This window comes from Oncorhynchus tshawytscha, linkage group LG19 (assembly GCF_018296145.1).
Source record: "Oncorhynchus tshawytscha isolate Ot180627B linkage group LG19, Otsh_v2.0, whole genome shotgun sequence".
Lineage (NCBI taxonomy): Eukaryota > Metazoa > Chordata > Actinopteri > Salmoniformes > Salmonidae > Oncorhynchus > Oncorhynchus tshawytscha.
Genome location: NC_056447.1, coordinates 41293385 through 41308125, shown reverse-complemented (window position 1 = coordinate 41308125; position 14741 = coordinate 41293385). Strand labels below are relative to the sequence as shown.

The window sequence follows — 14741 nt, the reverse complement described above, 5'->3', positions numbered from 1 at the left end:
CTGTATAACCTATTATGAAACAGGCTTTGCATTGTCAATTGGTTTATTTTGTGTACATGTGTGCGTACGTGACAGACAGGGAGAGATGAAATCCAGTACGCCTTTACTGTTTGTGTCTGCCAGTGCAAACCTACAATTTCATCAAATCTTTAACACGTGTGAGGGTCGAAATAGGGGAAAGCTTTATAGGGGTTAATGCATGATTCACAGTGTTTACAAAAAGAGTGTCTGCCCCATCTCGGGTCAACTGTGATTATGCCTCAATACAGAGTTTTTATTGCAATAGTCTGACCCAATAAATGTTATAGCAATGTGTGAAATGGTCTGTGAATGGTAAATTGTGAGGTGAGAAAATATGAGCGACATCAGCATCTCTGAAAACATCAGGACTGCAATGTCAGAAACTCAGTAGCATACGGCGACTCTGTGTAGGCTATCCACAGGGATGCAGCCTCTGCGGTAGACTATTGGCTACTGTGCGCGCAATGGCGCACACTCACCGGCCACTGCTGAATTTTAGGAGTGCTAGTCCAATGTAGGTGACGATATGCAGCCTAACCGGGAAAAAAACATATTTCGGGTAGACCCAGCTGTCAGCTGCAGAAACCTAAATAGGCGGCCTCTCCAGAGACTCACGCGTCAGATGAATAGACAGTTAACAGCTTGCTTCTTTCTCTAATCTCCTCCTGACGACAGCAATACTGACTCTGTGTTTAAAATCATGACTGTTGCAGTTTGAGTTTCAGGACCCGGTCAGTTTGTGCTGATTCAAGAGACAATCGCTCTTCGGTTTGACTTGGGCTGCTGAAGTTAAAGAGAATCTGAACGTGACAAGCCGCCTGGACTTTTGAAGATGTGCTCGTGACTTGCATTTACCTGGAATTTACAGTAGTTACTTACAGTCGTAGGCTACATTCAAAGCGGTATGTTTCCCGAAATTAATAACAAGGTGAGGTCAATAATCCATTTTGAGTATCTATATCCATACAATCCGTTATTTATTTCAATCTTTAGGCTACATATGTTGACAATGCAGTTTTTTACAGCATTTATGTTTTCTCTCTTATTGTCTTTTATTTTATCGTTTGCTTGAACATCAGACAGTTATGTATTTTTTATGCCACTGAAGTCTGATATAACATTAATTTTGTAGTTGAAATTATAATGAAGATTCACTTTTCTTTTCCACTGAACGTTAACAAACTGATTTCAATTACAGAATATTATGATAAGTAAACAGTAGTAGGAGCTAAATATTATGACCCATGTAGTAGTTTGCTTATGGGTTATCTGAGAAGGTATTCAAGATAGACATGATCCATAACTATTTTAGTCTACACTTACTTTATGGCTAGATTCATGGTGTTGACAGAAGCTCTATAGCTTTACTAGAAACAGTATCCCAAATGACCAAGGACAGGAAAACAGCAACTCTTTCATCCACTTTTTACAAATAACATTAGCCTTGTTGACATCTGTCATTTATTATTTGCAATATCATTGTCACATAGATCAGCAGCCATCTATAAATCAGTCAGTGTATTTTCTCTGTATCAAGTTTGAAACTCTCAGTCAGCTTTTCTGGGTGGGATTGATGCTCTACTTTTCATGAGCAAAAAATGTGTACGTTTCTGTATAGCTACTGAAACTTAATCCGTTGTTGATGCTTATCAACTCTTAGACAGTTGTTTCCATTCGCTGCCAATTCAATATTTGCAATACGTTCCTTACCATTGGAGTTGAAGCTTTACTTTCCTCATGCTGTTCTGTAACTGGTGTCGTGCGAGTCTCAGAAAAGACATATTAGGAATAATGTGTTCCCTTTCAAGGGCCTGCATGATGTCAACAATCCAAAAGCTCTTTCCAGTATCCAGTGAGATGTGCACTGCAACTAGTGGCAGCTTCTTTGTTGCTCTGTGCATCATTGCTCTACTGACCCACCCAGACCCTTGATAACATTTCAGGGGATGACCCCACCCCCAGCACACCTCCCTCAGGGGATGAGCACACCCCCAGCACACCTCCCCCTCCTGACCACAACCCAAGTAGAAATACAGGGTAACACATATCATAACACTACAAGTGACCTCAGAAAAAAAGTGACTTCAGTTATCAGATGCTGGACTATTGTAATACTACAGTAGGCCTATATAAGACAAATCATTGCCCTTTGAACACAGAGGTATTGCATGCTTAGAATTGGTGGCAGGTAGCCTAGCTCTTCAGAGCTTTGGGCCAGTAATTGAAAGGTCGCTGGTTTGAATCCCCGTCTGCTGAGTGCCCATTTCAAATGGATGAGCGGTTTTGTATCTGCTTACAGTAAGCAGATGTACAGTACCTGTTTGCCCTACCACAGTGGCCGACATCACAGTACAACCTTCACTCTCACAATCCTCCCAGGGGATTAGTTGTTTTACACGTGAATCCTGCATGTGTTCATATTTGAATGAGTGTTTGCTGACTTGTTCCAATTCCAAACCAAGCCAATGTGAAGGCAATCCTAGGTGGGCACTGGTGATCCACTACTCTAAGTTTTCCCATGCCAAATCATTTTATACATTGCCCTGGGTATGTATGGGAATCAAAATACGGTCATATTCTCGTCAAGGAACACATATGGGTCAGTAAGAGGCAATTGGTCATTTCATAAAGAATATGAAGCATATGGATGTTTATTTAGTGAACTCGTGAGAAACAGTATATTTTTCCACTGTTTTATTCTTCTGACCTTTTAATCCAATAGTGTTATTTAGGTCAAGTCCATTCTCAATCTCCTCTGCTAACCAGCCAGCCGTTGTCTAACCCTCTCTGGCTCTCTGAGTTTTGCCTGTGCTCATTTGGACTGGATGTTTCAGTCCACCCATATGGTGTCTCTCATTCAACACACTGTGTTAGTTGTCACACTCCCCTCTAATTAAGGCATGTGTAAAACTAGCTATTCTGTCACATTGGCACAAGAGATAATATAATCTCAGTGACTGATATGACCCCATGAAGCCTAGCATCAGACTGAATTGGGCTTTGTGAAAGGAAGTGAAGGATCTCTCTGTTGCCAGGTTAAAACAGCCCTCTACTCTCACCATCATTACCAGCATTACCACACCCTTACACCATCATTACCACACCCTTACACTCTTCATAGAACATCAGAGGGTTAACAAGCCTATGCTCCAGGAAAGGAATGCATCTTGTGGAAAAACCGATCATAAAGAGACCATTGCTACTGTGGTAGCTAATTGCATAAGATACTCTAATTTTGGAGAGTGTGCATCATCTTTGCTTGCATGGTAGTAATCCTACTTCACTACTGTATCTATCTGTGAGACCCACCTCTGTGCTGGGCCTGAAACATCCACCAGCCACAATCAGGCTATTTATTCTCCTCATTCACAGAGATACTTTGAAGTTCATCAGTTTTGGTTATTAAAAATATGCGATTCATAATGCAGATTCAGACCTCAATGACTTGTTATGAGTCATATTGAATCTATTTCACTAAAACTGAATCTGATTTGAGGGAGACTCCCTTGGCAATGCTGCATCCAACGCCCACACACTGACTTATACAGGTGTAGAGAAGTTCTGTGTGTAAATGTAATGTTAAGTGAAGTCTCCCATATTCCTTTCCTCCACAGTCTTCTAGAGGAGAGGCTTTCCCACACTCACACAGGCTCCAGACCCAACAGGGAACCAATCGACCCTATTCACAGGTGAGCCTTTACTCACTGGTGACCCCTGACCTGTAGAGCATTTGAGCCCCTACAGACCCACTCTCTTTCAATCCTGTATCTTTCTGTCTGTGCAGTGCCCTCTCCCTTCACTCCACCAAACATCACTACCCTAGCTAACTCATGCTATTGGAGTAAATGTTTAATGTTGTTGGTGAATGACAACTCAAGGGGATAACTTTGGCCTTCCATTGACAGTGATGAACTTAAAGCAGTCCTCACTGTCAATAAAACACGATGTGTTTAAGAACACAGTGTAGTAGCCTACACTCTTAGAAAAAGGGTTCCAAAAGGGTTCTTCGGTTGTCCCAATAGAATAACCCTTTTTGGTTCCAGGTAGAGCTATTTTGGGTTCCATGTAGAACTCTCTGGAAGGGATTTTACATGGAACTTAAAAGGGTTCTACCTGGAACCAAAATGGGTTATTCAAAGAGGACACCCGAAGAACTCTTTTAGATTCTAGATAGCACCTTTTTTTCTAAGTGTATATCTAATCAGCCTGCTGGTCATCTGTTGTTCTTTACAAATGCTGTTTTGAATTAAAGGAAATTGCACCTACACACTGAAGAATGCTGTAAACTCGAAACGACTGTGTACACTATCCTTGATGCAGTAAAAAATTATAAAGTACGCTTTATGTGACATCTTTAGGAGTGCAAACCCATTTCACCTCTTTCTTTGGCTGAATTTGCTGCATCTTTTAATATAATGTTTAATACATGTATCACTAGCCACTTTAAACTATGCCACTTTGTTTACATACTCATCTCATATGTATATACTGTACTCGATACCATCTACTGAATCTTGCCTATGCCGCTCTGTACCATCACTCACTCACATATCTTTATGTACATATTCTTTATCCCTTTACACTTGTGTGTATAAGGTAGTAGTTTTGGAATTGTTAGTTAGATTATTTGTTGGTTATTACTGCATTGTCGGAACTAGAAGCACAAGCATTTCGCTACACTCGCATTAACATCTGCTAACCATGTGTATGTGACAAATAAAATTTGATTTGATTTGAGCTAAGCTTCTGGGAGAACATGATGGTTCTCTTTTGATTACCTAATCAGCCTGCCCTGACTCCAGTTGTGTGCTGGTATAATACTGTATTTACCATTTGCTTGTTGTAGTAGGTGCTTGGAACTATATTTAGCCTGTGTTTCTATGCGTCATAACTAAGTTGGACGCTACTGCAGCAGCCTGTGCACGTGCGATTAAATATCACTGCTATGTATAGACTGGGCTGGTGTTTTGTGCTTCTGTGCTTGCTGTTACCAAAGTAAAGGGATAAAGAACTACTGGTTCCACTTTACAATAACTGTCCATAATAATACCTATGTATTTACATGTTAGTTATATCGGCAGATACATTGCCATTACCATGTAGGAAGTCATTCAATATTTTACTGGCATGTACAATTTTACAATAAACTCATGATCCCTGTTGTAGCCTAGGTAAGAGGTCTCCTTTCCCCATCATTCGTTTAGCTATGCCTGCAGGGCAGCCAGTGACACATGTAAACGTGCTCCTACAGCAAGCAGCATGGCAGCTAGAGAAAGGCCTGCTCCAGTTTAGGTCCCCCACAGCAGCAGCTACGATGACAGACTGTCATGGCCCAGTCTCCAGGCTTTTGTTCCCGCCTCACACTCACCCTGCTGAGTAATTCCATCCTCAACCCTGGGGGTCCTGGTTACCTGAGTCACCACAATTAGAACGGATGTAGGACTCTCTACCTCCCTTTATTTCTCCCTCCAACTCCCCCTATCCCTCCTTTTCCCCAACCTTGTCCATAGAGTATGTGATCACATGGTCTCTTCCAACAGTCGCTGTAACTCGGAAACAACTGGGGTTAGAGCACCATGGGTCTGGCAAGTGAGACTAGTTATGATGATACAAAATGTTATTATACTTTTAATGTTTTCATCTGCATATTTTAAAACCCCTTTATTTATTTGAACCCTTCTCTCTCTCTTGAAGAAATTGAACTCGGGCGTAGTGACCTTGCCCCAGCTGGAGCCCGCGGTTATACAGGTTGTCGTCAGCAATGCCAAACTCCACCACCAGCAGTCCGATAGCATCCTGCCCCACATCGCCAACAAGGGGGTGCAGAACAACTACCAGACACACCAGGTGAGGCTACATTTCACACTGTGTCACACTATACTGTTGGCCTCCAAAAGTAGTTAACTTGACTCCAGTTGTCAATTGTAAACGCACATGTAAATTGTACATGATAGTAAGTCCTTGGTAGTTTATACATCTTCAGGTGAAACCGCTCAGCTGACATGCAATATCCCATTAATGTAAAAGGAAGTGAGAGCAAGTTTCATCAGGGTTACGCTTAGTGACTGAGCCAAAGGGTTGAAACGACAGATCAACTGACCTCTTGATCCCTTTTGTGATTTGCAGGATGAGAGACCAAAGCCCTCCTCCCAGTTCTCCACATGGTTTGGCTCCTCAGTGGAGAACCTGTCTGACTCTATCACCACCAAGGGTCTCAGCAACAAGCTGGAGGAGGCAAAGCTTTATAAAGGACAGAGGCTGCCCATGTCTCCCACAGAGGCACTGAGGCACTTCCAAGGGCGTCTGACAGAGTTTGAGCAGCAGGAGATCATGGACTACTCAGAGATCTGGTTCCTGGGTCTGGAGACTAAGAAGATCAAGGCCTCTCACGGAATTCCTCAGAATGCCGGCTACGACGACGAGCACGGCAGCTACAACAAGGTACAGTTACATCAATGATTTTAATTGAAATTATTATTGTGGTTCCTTGGGGTAAGGTGTAAGAAGGTTTGTTTGTTTGTTTGTTTGCTGTGATATGACCAGTCAGACCATCCAACTGACCTTTCTCTCAACTTCACAATAATCTGCAGTGAAATTATGTTAAGGCACGAGAACAGAAGTCCCATGCACGCTAGCCAAACTGCCATGTGAGTCTAACTGACTATCCACAGGCAGTTAGTGTCTTATTCCATCCTGTATGGCTGTGCTGTTACAGGGAGACTGACTGAGAACATTGTTTAGACTCATGGCCCTATGCCCCATTCATGGTAACCTCTAGGTCACACAAAACTAGTTAAGTCATGACAGATGCTCAGCTAAATAACCAAATGAAATAACACAGGATCAGTATTATTATGAACTAACTTTAAACTAACTTTACCTAAATTGAACTTACTTTTCTTAACTTGAACTAACTAACTAACTAACTAACTTTACCTAACTGTTAACTAACTCACTTTAACTTTTTAACTAACTAACTTGACCTAATTTTAACTAACTTTTGAACTAACTAACTTTTCCTACTAGCACTGACTTTGCTGATAATTACTTTATTGAGGAAAAATGTACTTGCTACGACTGTGATATACTGTCTCACCTTGCTACCTAGCTATCACCTTGCTATTCCCTGCAGCTAGTGACTGGAACGAGCTGCAACAAACACTCAAACTAGACAGTTTTATCGCAATCACTTAATTCAAAGACTTAATCATGGACACTCTTACTGACAGTTGTGGCTGCTCTGCGTGATATATTGTTGTCTCTACCTTCTTGCACTTTGTGCTGTTGTCTGTGCTCAATAATGTTTGTACCCTGTTTTGTGCTGCTGCCATGTTGTGTTGCTACCATGCTGTGTAGTCATGTGTTGCTGCCATGCTATGTTGTTAACTTAGGTCTCTCTTTATGTAGTGTTATGTTGTCTCTCTTGTCGTGATGTGTGTTTTGTCCTATATTTTGATTTAATTTATTTTAATTTTAAATCCCAGCCCCCATCCCCGCAGGAGGCCTTTAGCCTTTTGGTGGGCCGTCATTGTAAATAAGAAATTGTTCTTAACTGACTTGCCTAGTTAAATAAAGTTTAAATTAAATAAATAAATACAAATATCTTAAGATGAATGCACTAAATTTAAGTCGCTCTGGATAAGAGCATCTGCTAAATTACTAAAATGTCAATGTAAATTAACTAGTGTTTGACACTAGTCATTATAGTAGTCATTATAGAAAACCATAATGAAGGATGTTATTGTATCATGAACTACCATTTAAGTACATGCAGTGAGGCTCTTGTATTCAAAAGTATTGTCCAACATACCATACACACAGTACACAAACATTTCCAATTGAATGTTCTCTGTTCTGTATCCAGATTCTGCATGACCACATTGGCTTCCGCTTCGAGGTGCTGGAGGTGATTGGGAAAGGATCATTTGGACAGGTTCTGAAATGTCTGGACCACAAGACCCAAGAGCTGGTCGCCATCAAGGTCATTCGCAACAAGAAAAGGTACAAACAAAACATTTTGCTACATGCTCTTGAATACGTATCCAGCGCTCAAAGACTCTGAATCTGACCTTCTTGTGTGAGGTCAGTACCGACAGGTCATCAGGTCAGTGTTCCAAAGGAGTTACCTCGGTATTGCTTTACCAGTCCTCTCTCAGGTGATCCAATGCACTCTGTGTGTCAATGGAAGTCCGCATCCTCCTCTTTGACTTTGATTGATACAAATGTCATCAGGGCTTAATGCTTTTCAATAATGCAGAAAACAAAATGGGTGCTTACCGCCGTAGGGCTGCCTTGGTCTCGCCACTGGGGCCTTGTCTTGAACTAAACCCTCTCAAAGATCCTGTTTCTCCTGGGAGAGGAGATTCTCCCTTCTTTGCAGCTGTCATAATTTTTCACACCAAAGTAAATTAAAACTGGAATTGAAAAATATTTGCTAGGAGATTTTCCATTTCTGATTTTTAATGGTTAAATCCAGAATGGAGTCATGACTAACTCTAACTAACTCTTACATTGGACTGTAGGTTTCACCACCAGGCCCTAGTGGAACTGAAGATCCTGGATGCTGTGAGGAGGAAAGACAGGGAAAAGTGCCACAATGTCATCCATATGAAAGAATACTTCTACTTCCGCAACCATCTCTGCATCACCTTCGAGCTGCTAGGGTGAGTGTAGTGTGTGGTATGTATAACACTATGATAAGACACCTGAAATGATGAGTAAAACAATCACACGCACAAACACACACACACACACACACACACAATCAAAATAGTCCCAGTAGAAGATAAATGGAACCCTGAGTAATTAATGTGTTAATCAAAGGTATTCAAGGTTAGGCACCTCTCCCAATGTACAACAAGGTACAACTCCCCTATTACATACACAGCTCGTTTGTCACTAGTCACTTAAAATGCTACACTACTTGAGCAAAGTGAGCATCCCGCCTAGAACAATCTGCCTCAACTAGCGTTAGGTTCCCTCTGAGACAAAATAGTCTTCTATTCCAGGCTGGCTGACCTTTAGTAGACGTCTTGGACTGCCACCCTGTCTAATATTACCGTCACCCAGTCCCTTAGTTAACGCCTTGATTAGGGCTCTATCACTTTTCTCTGGCTGCTCGGGATGTGAAGGCTCCGGTTACACTGGACAGAGAAGTGTGTACATCCCAGAAGTATCTAGAAATACAAAGAATAACTCTGAGAGACTCTCTTCTTAATGTTAAGACATTCAAGACTGTTAAATAATCTGATTCAGCATGCAACATAATGGTGTCCACTTCCTTTTTTTAATATCTTATTACTAAACTGCATGGTCTTGCTAGATTTGACTGAGCTATACCATGATATCAAAATGCAGTATAGTGCTGGCCTCTAGAGGACTAATAAACTATTACATTTGAGGCCAAACCCTCTATGCAGTGGTGGGAAAAAGAAAATGCAAAGAAAGACTGGGAATAGTGACAGACATGTTATCATTTGACCAGTTCTCTAAATTCTTGTCTTTCTGTGTTCTTATAGAGTCAACCTGTATGAGCTGATCAAGAAGAACAACTTCCAGGGCTTCAGTCTGGCCCTGATCCGTCGTTTCACCCGCTCCCTGCTCAAGTGCCTGCAGATGCTGTATAAGGAGAAGATCATTCACTGTGACCTCAAACCGGTAAGGTTCCACAAATCCCCATACATTGTAATGGCTCTGCATGAAACAGTAACAACACAAAGAATACCCAGCTGAGAAGTCAGACATGCTAATGCACAGTACCAGTGCACTGCAGAGGAAATAAGTTGGTTGCACTTTGTTTGGTAACTTGGAAAATGTCAAATTGACATTGTTTCTCTTTTTTCACAAAAGGAGAACATACTTCTGTCTCAGAAAGGACAAGGAAATATAAAGGTGGTTGACTTTGGGTCCAGCTGTTATGAGCAGCAGAGAGGTGTGTCTCACCTGATTAAATACCCGATTTAAAAGTCTTATGTTAAAATCTCCAAAGCCACAGCAGTCATATACAATAACAGAATTTGAACATGAACTCCGCTCCCTCCCTTTCTCCTTGCCTGCCCTTGTAGTCTACACCTACATCCAGAGTCGTTTCTATCGCTCCCCAGAGGTTATCCTGGGCCACCCCTACAGCATGGCCATCGACATGTGGAGTCTGGGCTGCATCATGGCTGAGCTCTACACCGGCTTCCCCCTATTTCCTGGGGAGAGCGAGGTGGAGCAGATTGCGTGCATCATGGAGGTACACAACCAATCACCTGCAGACATACAGTCTCAGACCCCAGCGCTAGCCAATTGGAGTATCTGATGTTAAATGTTTTTAGGAATCCATTTATCCATCACCATTCAAGAACATTCTGTTCTTTTATTTCATAGGTCCTTGGAATGCCTCCCAATGATTTTGTGCAGACAGCATCCAGGAGAAGGTTGTTTTTCGGTAAGAACTTTCTATGATTTGTACAGTAAGAATGTGTTTCTTTACTTCGGAAATATATATCAGGTTGTTGTATACATAATGTTGTCTGTTGTATGTACTGTTGTCTGTGCCCAATAATGTTTGTATCATGTTTTGTGCTGCTACCATGTTGTGCTGCTGCCATGTTGTGTTGCTACCAAGTTGTTGTCATGTGTTGTTGCTATGTTATGTTGTTGTCTTAGGTCTCTCTTTGTGTAGTGTTGTGGTGTCTTTCTTGTCATGATGTGTGTTTGTCGTGATTTTATTTTTATTTTTACTCCCAGTCCCAGGCCCCGCAGGAGGCCTTTTGGTAGGCCGTCATTGTAAATAAGATTTAGGTCTTATACTGAGTTACATAGTTAAATAAATAAAAAGATGTATACAATTAGGAGCAACAAAACATCTTAAGAAAGTATTAGGTCCAGAATTAATCAGATGAATCTCTGGGTTGTGTTTGAACCATGAGGTTTGGTAAGTCTCTAACTAGTGTGTTTGATGACTTGTTGCAGACTCCAAAGGAAACCCCAGAAACATCACAAACAGCAAAGGGCGGAAGAGGCGACCCAACTCCAAAGACCTGGCCAGTGTTTTGAAGACCGACGATCCTCTGTTCCTGGACTTCCTTCAACACTGCCTCACGTACGTCAACACTGACACACTAGAAATCTAGAATTCAGCACAGGATTATTACTCTGTGGTTTCAGGGTCATGAAAACTTTTGTCATGAGATTTCTGGTAGTGACCCCACTCCCTGCGGGTGTCTCGGGAGGAGTTGGGATATGCAAGAAACACATTTCCATTACACACTTGTGTGTAGCAGGGCATATATAGTCCCCCCCAGAAATGTATTATTATTAGCTTGCTTCATCTTCTCCACGCACACTCAGGGTATATTCCTGTGCTATCTAGGTGGGATCCAACCAAGCGTATGACACCAGACGAAGCGATGCAACATGAGTGGATCCAGGAGGCTCGTCTCAACAAGCCCCGGCCCAAAACACGACCCATGATTTGGAAGCCCAGGGAAAGCACAGAAAATAACTACGAGGCTACTTACCACAAAGTAATTACTAACAGGACAGGTAAGACCAGGCCTCTCACTCTCTTTTGTCTCTCAAAATAAATCTTCACAGTGTGTCAAAACAATTTATGGATTAAACCACATCATTCTGTACTTTGCAGCTGAGAAGATTGGGTCCGATAGCAACGACAAGCTGAAAAGAGACCTCTCCGCCAAGGCAGGGGGCAAGATGGTGACCACCGAGCGACTGCATCCCATTGGAGCGTCTGCAGAGGTGGAGTTGTGTGAGGGCGTGTCCAAGGTCAACAGGGACACCAATCAGGAGGCGAGTGGGGAGAGGTCCGTGCATATCATCATCAAGCCTCAACTAGATGTGGGCACTGACAGAGATTAGGAGTTGTCCCAGTGTCTGCCCCCTATCATGTAGCAGCACAATGGAGGGGGCAGGAGGGCACCACTAGGCATTATGAACTTAAACATCATTAACCAGACACAGAAGATAATGCATACTGTTGTCATGTACAGGGGACTTCCTGTTTTGTGATATTCCTGTGGCTATGAGATTCATTCTATACAATCTATAGAGTTACTTTAGCTGTTCTGAGTATCCCACTGAATGCACTGTCTACGTGTCATGGAGAAGAGCAAAGATTCATAGTTTGGCAAGCTACCAATCCTGATTCAAACATTCATTATTGTTGATGGTTCGTTTACTGTTTAAAGGAGGCACAGAGACAGTGACAGGATCAGTTAAAGTTACAATTCAGGAATACCGTGGTACGACAGCATTATGCTTTTGTTATGTGCATCTTTTGTGGCCCAGATCACAATACTCAACCCCAGCTAGTGTTACCTGTTGTACATTGACTTCTTTGAAAAGGAAAAGATGCAATGCTCGCTCACCTTTAAAAATGTATTGTTTTATTTAAACAAGTTAAAAAGATTAACGTTTCGGCCCTCAATGGCCTTCATCTTCTTTCCGTTCATTGACTTCTTAAAGTATATTATTTATATTTTAGGTTTACTCTTTTACTGCTGTACTTTGTGTAGATATTCCAAACCAAAGCAGCTACGTGGTGCAATATTTTGCATGGCTTCAAAAAAAAAAGTTTTTCCTTCTAAAATGGTTATTCGTTTCTGAAGGAGCATGTGCAATATTAGCTGAGCCAAAGAAAGTATTTTTGTCACTGCTGATCTTTCAGCTCAGCTGTGCCCTGTAAGAAACATGTTCTATTCAAACCTTTATGTCCTGCATCTTTACTAGATTGGATAATGCTATTGGAATGATATTACATAGTTATAATGGTCATTATGGTGATGATTATCCAGACATAGAAATGATGTTTGTAATGGCTTGTTTTCCCTGTACATATCGTACCTGCTGTGATTGTTGATGTATGTAATACAGAACATTATGTACGGTGTGTTACAGGTTATTGTAAAGTGTAGACAAGGTTTTACTTGTTCAGGTTTTACTTGTATTATCTATGTACGAAAGAATCATTTTATACTCGATTATGTTTGTGTTGTTAAACATTTTTTTTACGATTAGATACTGAGAGACAATCATTTTATTAATAGTTTGTGCCTTGCAGTGTTATAATCCTTGCAGTGTTATAATCCTTGCAGTGTTATAATCCTTGCACTTTAGCTCTGTATTTACCTGGGATAAAAGACAGATTCTCCACATAAAAAAGTTACCCACAAAGTAATCAAGTGAGAGTTGTGTAATCAATTATATACTGTAGCTTGCCAGGAAACATTCAGTGAGGGAATTGCATAGTTTTGTGTTATCCCATGGCAGTTTCTAGAAGTCAACATAATGACAAAGAAAATAGAGCATATAGACCAGAACATCCTGGTATTGGTGACATAAGCTCTTTGTAGCTGTAATGGTGAGGTACAGTGTTTTGTGAAATGTATGCTGTCATTTTCCTTGCATCTGTTACGGCTTTCTTCCGTCGAAGGAGAAGCGGACCAAAACGCAGCGTGGTGGTTACTCATGTTCTTTAATGGAAGATGAACGATACATGAAATAACTTAAATCTACAAAACAACAAACGGAACGTGAAAACCTATACAGCCTATCCTGTGACAACAAACACAGAGACAGGAACAATCACCCACAAACACACAGTGAAACCCGGGCTACCTAAATATGGTTCCCAATCAGAGACAACGATAATCACCTAACTCTGATTGAGAACCGCCTCAGGCAGCCATAGACTTTCCTAGACAACCCTACTCACAATCCCAATACCCACTAAAACCCCAATACAAAAACACACCACGTCACACCCTGGCCTGACCAAATAAAGAAAGAAAACACAAAATACTAAGACCAAGGCGTGACAGCATCTGATAAATGACATGGCTACACAAGTTTACAGGGAGAGTCACCATAATCTGTATGTATCTTAATGGGGGAGACAACTAAATGAATTGACTGTAACCAGGTTTCTATCCAAATGTATGTGGGTAAAGTACATGTCGGATAAATGACAGGCCTGATGGAAACAACATCTGTTGGTATACATTACAAAAGTCGACAAAACAAAATACGCTGGGCAAGGTGAGTCTTTTTGTGTCGGTAAAATGTAATATGCGAGAAATGTCAGTGGAAACGCTTTTATGCGCAAATATTAACGTAAAAACACTTGGAGTCACGCGATGACATTTTGTGTGGTCCGAAAGCATGCAGTTTACTAGGCTACAGATTGAATAAATGATGGTGAACTTCACAGGGTGGTGAAAGTGCAAGGTGATGACAGAGTCGGTTTAGTCGGTAACAGAGTCGGTAACATGAAAGGATGGCATTGGCATGTCTGTACAGGTAGGGTGAGTCAACCTGATTTTTTTCTACAAGCAAGCACTCACGCACACAACACACACAGATAAATCAGTACCATGGACAGCCACATCATATTTAGCTTAAATTGATTGGACTAAATCGTTTTTGGTATATTTTAGTTGTCACTATATTAGACTAAGCATAGGTGATTAGATGGTGTTGAAATGTTGAAGTTGTAATGGTGCTGGAATAGTGGAGGCAGCGCCTGTTTTCTTTGCGACTTCGATAACTCTGCGTTGTTTTAAATCAATAGTTGTTAAGTAGACCGAACATTTCGGAAACATTACCTTACTTGACTATGCTGTAGGTAATTGTTTGTTACATGCAATATGTTTTGTGGACTTCACCGGACAGAAGTTGCTCTCCAGTTTTGTGATGAAACAAAGATGTGGTTGAAT

At 41.3% G+C, this 14741-nt stretch overlaps 1 protein-coding gene across 1 annotated transcript; it reads left to right on the top strand.

Moving 5' to 3' along the window:
* The first annotated feature begins 412 nt into the window (after positions 1-412).
* On the top strand, positions 413-13198 carry LOC112218779 (dual specificity tyrosine-phosphorylation-regulated kinase 4-like). The gene is made up of 13 exons (XM_024379904.2): positions 413-949; positions 3636-3710; positions 5716-5868; positions 6148-6462; positions 7886-8022; positions 8544-8684; positions 9540-9678; positions 9871-9952; positions 10086-10258; positions 10393-10453; positions 10981-11110; positions 11381-11553; positions 11654-13198. Exons 1-13 carry the CDS (start codon positions 926-928, stop codon positions 11884-11886), a joined length of 1836 nt encoding a protein of 611 aa, XP_024235672.1. The 5' UTR covers positions 413-925; the 3' UTR covers positions 11887-13198.
* Positions 13199-14741: the final 1543 nt, after the last annotated feature.

What these genes read in the sequence shown, in the direction of transcription:
- LOC112218779 (XM_024379904.2), top strand. Translation starts at nt 926, where the DNA reads ATGTTTCCCGAAATTAATAACAAG. An exon ending in TTCACTGTGACCTCAAACCG is followed by an intron (nt 9,679 to 9,870) that starts GTAAGGTTCCAC and finishes TTTTCACAAAAG; the next exon opens with GAGAACATACTTCTGTCTCA. An exon ending in TTCCTTCAACACTGCCTCAC is followed by an intron (nt 11,111 to 11,380) that starts GTACGTCAACAC and finishes TGTGCTATCTAG; the next exon opens with GTGGGATCCAACCAAGCGTA.